Raw genomic sequence first — 7,679 nt, forward strand, 5'->3', positions numbered from 1 at the left:
CTGCCCTGTCTCGTTATGATTATCTGTGTCAGCTGTGTTCCCCGTGTGCTCCCACTTCCCTCGTTAACCCTCTGTGTATTTATGTGCATGTCTCCATCAGGTCAGTGTCGCGTCGTCAATGTCTTCTCCCCGAACCTGTGTGTCTTTCTGTGTTCCCACGGTCTTCTGTTAGTATTCCCAGTTTAGTTCTGTTCCTTTGTGAAACCTGCAATAAAGCAGTGATTTTGAGTTCAGTTCCTGCCTCCGTGAGTTTTGCGTTTGGGTCCTCATCTGCCTCCACACAGCCGGTTCATGACAAGATCAGGTCAATTCACATACTAAATTAGTTTTTCCATTATCATGTGTAAAATTTAAAACAGAATGTTTTGTGACAACAGCCCAAAAAAGCCACAAGCAGATCCACCTCCTGTTGCGTTACTCCATGGCGCTAGTCATAATGCCTCTGCTAACACACTAAGACCTCCACCAAGGATTCCATACTCATCTTATTCTCCCATCTGCCCTTCTGCCCATCGTGACTCTCTTGGAACTGGACAACTCTCCCCCCCCGGTTCATTTCCCAGGATACTCTCACGGACACAGCGACCAGGATTCAACAGACTGTGTTCCTCTCGTGTAGCATTCTTTGGCCTCGTTACCTTCCTCGTTTCTCGGCCGTTTGTGAATGTTATAGGTTGGGTCATGTTCTAAGTCTTGAATTTCTGTTTTTGTTCATAAAACCTGTAAATAGTTCTTCTAGTCCATTGAGTCTGCTTTTGGGTCCAACGCTCTCATTTTGACCAGTTCATGACAACTACTTTGCAATTTGTTCATTTGTTCTGTCTCAATAAAGAGTGCCAATCAAAGACAACACTTTAGGATACTTGATTTAAAAAAAAAATCACACAAATCACAGGTTGTATTTTTTGCTTTCTCTCTCTCTCTCTCTCTCTCTCTCTCTCTCTCTCTCTCTCTCTCTCTTTTATTTATTTTTTATCCACTTTAAATCCCAACTTGTAATGAGACTTGGTAAGAGGACTGCAGTTCACCTTTAGATGGCACCATTGATCTTCACAACATAAACTAGTGGATCTCTGCACACAGAACAGGTTTATACATGTTGGATATATACAGCATGACTTATTTATCTTATGTTTTTGTTTTTCTTAAAGAAAATAAAATATTTCTGTACTACACTTTCATTGATATGCACAATAATCATGTAGTTATCAAAAATAAAAATATATATTTTTTCAAATGATTCAATAATTACATCATTATTTACAGCATAAACTTTATAAAAAGAAGGCTGTACTTGTCTCTCTCTCTCTCTCTCTCTCTCTCTCTCTCTCTCTCTTTTATTTTTTTTTGTATCCACTTTAAATCCCAACTTGTAATGAGAGGACTGCAGTTCACCTTTAGATGGCACCATTGATCTTTACAACATAAACTAGTGGATCTCTGCACACAGAACAGGTTTATACATGTTGGATATATACAGCATGGCAGCATGACTTATTTATCTTATGTTTTTGTTTTTCTTAAAGAAAAGAAAATATTTCTGTACTGCAATTTCATTGATATGCACAATAATCATGTAGTTATCAAAAATAAAAAAATTTTTTTCAAATGATTCAATAATTACATCATTATTTACAGCATAAACTTTATAAAAAGAAGGCTGTACTTGTCTCTCTCGCTCTCTCTCTCTCTATATATATATGTATGTGTGTGTATGTATGAGTTATTAAAGCTGTTTCAAATCATTTCAAATAATGTATACAGTGTATGAAGAACAAAAAGAGCATATTATAATGACAGCACCAATGAAGTTGAGGGAAGATGATGGCTGAGGGAGTTAAAGTTAGGCCACATGGTATAGAAAAAAGGTGGACAAACAGAGCTAAACATGCAGCTTTGAGGTGGGGCAGAAATACAGAACTATGACTCTAGATCCCATTCTGCAATCCCATAACCATCCAGGAGAGCTCTTGTATGTCAAGTATAGAGATTGCTTAGAGAAAAGATATTTTCTACCTTACAGTAAGACCAAAAGAGAATCTAATTCCATTTCATAAACAAGGTCCCTTGATAATAGTCAAGATTGTTCTCTCTGGGAAAAGCTTCTTGGACAGTTCAGAAATGTGCACTCTTTCTCCTTTGGTCCATCACCCATCTGGCAGGGTTCATGTCCAGCTTTAAAATATTAAGCAGCCAGGGGTCCTGCTGTGCACCTCTAATGAATTCTTCCATGCTCACAGTACCTGTAAAACACAAAAAACAGCAAAACCCAACTCATTTTCTCACCTTTTCACCATTTCCACTCTTGTCCTATCTACATTTGCATTCACTGCAAATTAATTATCATTATTAAAAAATGCTCACCATCCCCATCAGTATCAACAGCTGCTAATATTCGATCAACAACCTCATCGACAGTAAGATAGGAATCACTTGTGTTGTCCTTGGAGATTTTCTTAACCCGATAGATGCTCTGGATAAAAGCAATGATTTTTATAAAATAAGAAAATATATAGTTAGGTCTTAGGAATTTTAGTACACATCGTTATGTAAATAAAACAATAATTATGGCAATAATAATAATGATAGCAGAAATCAATACAATATTGAACGGAAGATTTGGAAATGAGCAGAATAAGAGACAAAGAAATTCATTTATTAACTGGAAATATTATGGGCATCACATAAATAACAGCATCACCAGAAGCCATTACATTCTTCATCAGAAATAGAAATGTCCAATAGTTAAAATTCATTCTTAAAAAAAATATCTTAAAAATTTTCTTTTTCTCTCTTTCCATTGTCCCTAGCTTCTGAAATACAAAAATACAGTATATGAGATTTATCAGGCTAAACATATAACACAGTTTAATTATCACGTATTTAGAGTTACAGACTACCATAAGTAATTTGAAATGTATATTTGGTAGAGTCACGTTTGGTTAAAAAAAAGGTTTGTTGTCTTTTTTTGTACTTATATTCTCAGCACTTACTCTGTTAGGAAATACAGTGAAATCCCAAGGATACAGTGCTTTTAAAGCATTTGCATACTCTCTAAAGCACTTGACAGTAAAAGCAAATATTAGGAACTTTGCTAGGGAAGTACATATCAAAGACCACAGCTTGTTAAGTATATGTAAACGCTATCATAGACAAAATGTAAAAAATAAATACACTGAGATGCATCATTCTGAACATAAAATTTCTATTTTATAAAAAGAAAATATTTTTCCTTTGGTTCACATTTAGGACTTACATCGATTATTGACCGTAGTTCATTCCTGTCCACGTATCCATTTCCATCTTTGTCGTACACCTTGAATGACCAGCGCAGTTTATGCTCCAGGTCTCCCCGGAAAACAAGATTTAGTGCCGCCACAAACTCAAGGAAATCAATTGTATTGTCCTAAAAGAGAGGTTAGATGAGAACATTTTGGTTACTTTATCACATTTCATGATATGACTGTAAGCCAGGCTGTAGCAGGTTTCATTCTCTCACCCCATTTTTATCAAACGCTCGAAACATGTTCTCTGCATAATCAGAAGCTTCTCCTGTAGCTTCCACACCAAAGAAACGCTTAAACTCATGCAGAAAAAGTAATCCACTCGGGCATTCCAAAATAAACTTTTTGTACATATCCTGGATGATTTTAATGTCTATCTGCTCAGTGCTCTCTGTTTGCTGCGTCTGCCCCATGTCTGTCATGTAATTCAGTCCATAGTCCTGAAACCTTTCTGTACAGCTTCCACGACGAGTTGGACAGATTTAAAATGGACGTCTGACACTCTTAGGTGTTTTTTTTATAACCCGCTAGAATCACAGAGCTCTACTTTCTTTATGGGGCAGGTGATTAGTGGCCTTGGGATTACTGTGGTAATACGTTGCTAGGGTTTCCTCTTGCTGAGTTAATTAGGTTTGTAGCTAATTGTGGGCCTAGGCCAAACTCAGAAGAGCAACACCAGTGATATTCCAACATTAACATCAAAGGTGTGTGCATTCAGATTGGCATACAGTACACTGGTGTCTGTAAAAAGAACAAAAATAAATCAGCGAATATTAGTGTAATAGCAATAGATGGGAGTTAAATAGCAAGGGACAAAGGACACATCTTGTCTTTTTTTCAAATGTATTAATTTATAAATAAAGAAATGAAAAAAGAAAGTCAAAAGCTTGCACAATTTGGTTCAATGAGGCAAAAACAATGCAACAAGCTGAAATGCAATATTAGCCACAATGGGAAGTTTGAAGCTTGAACTTTGGTCATCTGTACTTCCCAAACACAGTGTGTTGTTAAAAATCATGACCAACATTGCTGGTGCTTCTGCCCTTATTTTTGGACTCCGGGCTCAAATTGTTTTCCGAAAAACAACCAATTTTCAACCTTTCAAATGTCGTTGTTGAGTGATTTTCAAATGAATAACTTCAAATTTACACTTATTTATCTCTGTAGTCTTTTTCAAACTATAAAGAAATAGATAGATGTGCTGCTTTGTTACATAAATTCTTTTGCAGATTTGCTGAGCAGTTTAGGTTTTGTCACATTAATTTGCAGACAATAGCAAAACAACGACCCAAAGGAGATCCTTCAAGATATATTATTTTCCTTTTTACTGTTTCAATTATTAACCAAATAGCCAAATCATTTCCAGCAGCAGTCTCAGCTGCAGTTCACGATTGCACTTTTCATGCGAGAGGAATCACCAAAGGTTTGTTCTAAAGCTCCTATACAGACATATAGCTTCGGCTGACTCTAAAGCTGACTTACGTGTTCATGTAACTGCTGACTGGGTCATGTTCACGTGGCAATCCTTAACCAGTGCTTCTTTTCTATTTAGAAAAAAGAAGCTAAGCAACTAAGACGCTTTAGGTCATCTTATAGATTGCATTAGCACCACAGGCTAGAGAGCCAAATCCTATAGAGTGAAAACATCCCTAAATGTGTCCAAGTTTGCCATTAGTATGTTGCATCATTTTAAGAATAGCTTAAAATTATTTGTTTGATGCTTAATAATTCTATTAAAACATAAGCAATACAAAGCAAGAACTACTTACATAGTTGCTAGGGATTATTTGTAATATTCTGTATCTCTTATTCTCTGTCTTATTATATGTTTTTAAGTAATTCTCCTTTTATTTTGAGTTTTTTCTTTCTCTGTTTTTAGTACTTCTAAGATTGTAAAATATTGTGACAGGGTTGTGGTCTCTGGCTCTACTGCAATGGAGGGGTGGTATGATAAGCTCATGGGATGGTCCTGAGAGGTCGTAGGGGACAGGTGAGATGGAGACAACAAATGAACTCTGCCCCTTTTTAGTGTTTGGAGTCGGGAAGGAGGAGTGTGTTGTGTGGGAAAACCTGTTTCCCAGTTGAACATAAGGTGCAGAACCAGTGGATAGTGCTGTTTCAAATTAAAAGTGCTACGACTGACACTCAAACGCTGGTGTGGGTCCTGATCCTTTCACAAACATTTTGTATATTTTCTTTGACTATAGCTACTGAGAAGTATGTCTGAAACCTCAGCGTGAAGTGACTTCTCACTTAAATTGTCATTTTAGGGCCCTGTTAGATGATATTACACATTGTCAGTCAGTTTTTAACTGCAACGCATGAGCAGCAACTATTGACTTTCTGGAGTTTTTTAAAGTGTACACTATAAAAAAATTGTAATAAAAATATCATTAAATTTACATAAATAGACTGTGATTTTACATTTCAAATGTGAATTAAAGGTAAAATCACTGTAAATCTAATAAAACATATTTTTCTTGTTTTTTAAATGTATTTGTCTGTACATATGCATATTTAGATTGTTAAAATACATTCACAAATGTATCATAATTTCACAAATATTTGTCCGTTATTTGAAAGATTGAACTGTTAAATTCAAATGTAATGCTATGGAAAAGTATATAACATGATTCTTATAAACCTTTTTACATCAAATAATAATAATAATTATTGCTATTTAGGGCGATCGTGGCTCAAGACTCTCGGTCGTTGTGTCCTTGGGCAAGACACTTCACCTACCACCTACTGGTGATGGCCAGAGGGGAATTATAAAGTGGAATTATAAAGCGCTTTGAGGGTCTCAAAAAGCGCTATATGAATGCAATCCATTATTATTTAAACCAACTGTTAACTGTATATTTCTGTACATTTAAGTATTATTATTCATATTGCCGCATTCATTGACCTTGTTTACAGGTAATTTCATTGTTTAATCACGTTAAAATGTTCCTAATTTAATGTTTAAAAGCACTTGAAAAAGGCAAAATCCCATGTAAAATTAGGGCAACAAACTGTATTGGCATTACTGAAAATAACCGTATTTTCATGTGAAAGTTATTTTCTGGTATTATTTTGGCGCCCCAGCTGCCGGAATACTACTGTTTTTATAGGATTTTTTTTTCTACCCTGAATCATTTCTTATTCTTCTTCTTGAAATAATAAAAATGTGAATTTTGATTAAAAAGCTTTTCAGAAAAATAAAAATATTTTTGTATTGTATCTTGAATCCTTTCCAGCATATACAAGCAGACACAAGTCCAGTTGCTTTTCATTTGTATTGCAGGAAAAGTGGCATTGATAAGCAGTGTTTAATCGTGTTTTCAATCACAATGAGGTGGTATTAAATGCATCATCTGCCCAAGATCACTGATGTAACTTGGAATTCCCTTTTTGCTGATGTCTCACTTGTTAGCTGGCAGTTTAACAGTGTGATCCACACTTAAATCCCTGAGATCTGATTAGAGGTTACTCTAGATTATCACACAGGTCCAAAAGAAAAATATGTTCACTTGCTATGTGTAACTGCATGTATCAATCGTCATGATATGTATTTTTGTGTTATGTATTTCTGTCTGTTAACCATAGCAGTTCTCAAAGTTGCAGCAAAAGGTTATTGTATTTTAGTTCTTTTAATGCTCATTTGGAATGCATCAAAAGGGAAGGTTGTAGGAGAAGGAAGACAACCATCCATACAACTTTCTCCATATTTAACATGCTGCTGCCTTTCCATAAATATGTTTTAAATTCAGATCATCACTGCTTCATCGCTGGCTTGAATCTTTAAGAGGTCAGTGGCTTCTTCTTTTGTTGATCTGATTATGTTGTTGTGTTAGACTTTATCTGCAAATCCCTTTTTGCACTGAGATTAGCATACTTCCCCAACGTGCAACAGGGACAGACTCTGGCAGTGACTCAGAAAGTGGATTTCAGTACATGCTATTGTTACACGGGGAATGCAATTTTTAAATTTCTATTTATTTATTGTATTTATTTATTACATTGGCTGTGTTCTTCTTTAATTGTTTTATTTTTTTGTGTAGATAGATTAAGAAATAAAAGTAATCAAAATCCTAATTAAAATTATGCATCCCTAAACTTGCTCCAAACTCTTTGCCATCTTGACTGGATGTTACGGTCGCTGACCTCTAGTGGCTCTCCCTCTGTGGAAGAGTTTTTTTCTCTCCTTTTTCTTGTGTTGCAGGTCTGCCTCATGAGCCACAGCTGAGGTGTGTTCCAGCTCGTCAGCCACAGCATATAGTCTGCCATCCTAAACTGCCACACCCCTGCCACTTCCCCCATTTTTGCCAGAGCTGTGAGCTATAATGTTTTGGGCAGCGTGTGTGTGTGTGTGTGTGTGTGTGTGTGTGTGTGTGTGTGTGTGTGTGTGTGTGT

General features: G+C 35.9%; 1 protein-coding gene across 1 annotated transcript; it reads right to left on the reverse strand.

Moving 5' to 3' along the window:
* Positions 1-1,714: 1,714 nt before the first annotated feature.
* Positions 1,715-3,738, reverse strand: LOC102213738 (guanylyl cyclase-activating protein 2-like). The gene is made up of 4 exons (XM_005752438.2): positions 3,500-3,738; positions 3,257-3,406; positions 2,365-2,473; positions 1,715-2,243 (listed from the first exon to the last, which is right to left on the reverse strand). Exons 1-4 carry the CDS (start codon positions 3,704-3,706, stop codon positions 2,116-2,118), a joined length of 594 nt encoding a protein of 197 aa, XP_005752495.1. The 5' UTR covers positions 3,707-3,738; the 3' UTR covers positions 1,715-2,115.
* Positions 3,739-7,679: the final 3,941 nt, after the last annotated feature.

This window comes from Pundamilia nyererei, unplaced genomic scaffold, assembly GCF_000239375.1.
Source record: "Pundamilia nyererei isolate P.nyererei 1_Seehausen unplaced genomic scaffold, PunNye1.0 scaffold00360, whole genome shotgun sequence".
NCBI lineage: Eukaryota > Metazoa > Chordata > Actinopteri > Cichliformes > Cichlidae > Pundamilia > Pundamilia nyererei.

Excerpts from the sequence above, each read along its gene's own strand:
- LOC102213738 (XM_005752438.2), bottom strand. The coding sequence starts at position 3,706 with ATGACAGACATGGGGCAGACGCAGCAAACAGAGAGCACTGAGCAGATA. Across the intron at positions 3,407-3,499 it reads GAGCGTTTGATAAAAATGGG|GACAATACAATTGATTTCCT; the intron begins GTGAGAGAATGA and ends CCTCTCTTTTAG. Across the intron at positions 2,244-2,364 it reads TGTTGATACTGATGGGGATG|GTACTGTGAGCATGGAAGAA; the intron begins GTGAGCATTTTT and ends TGTGTTTTACAG.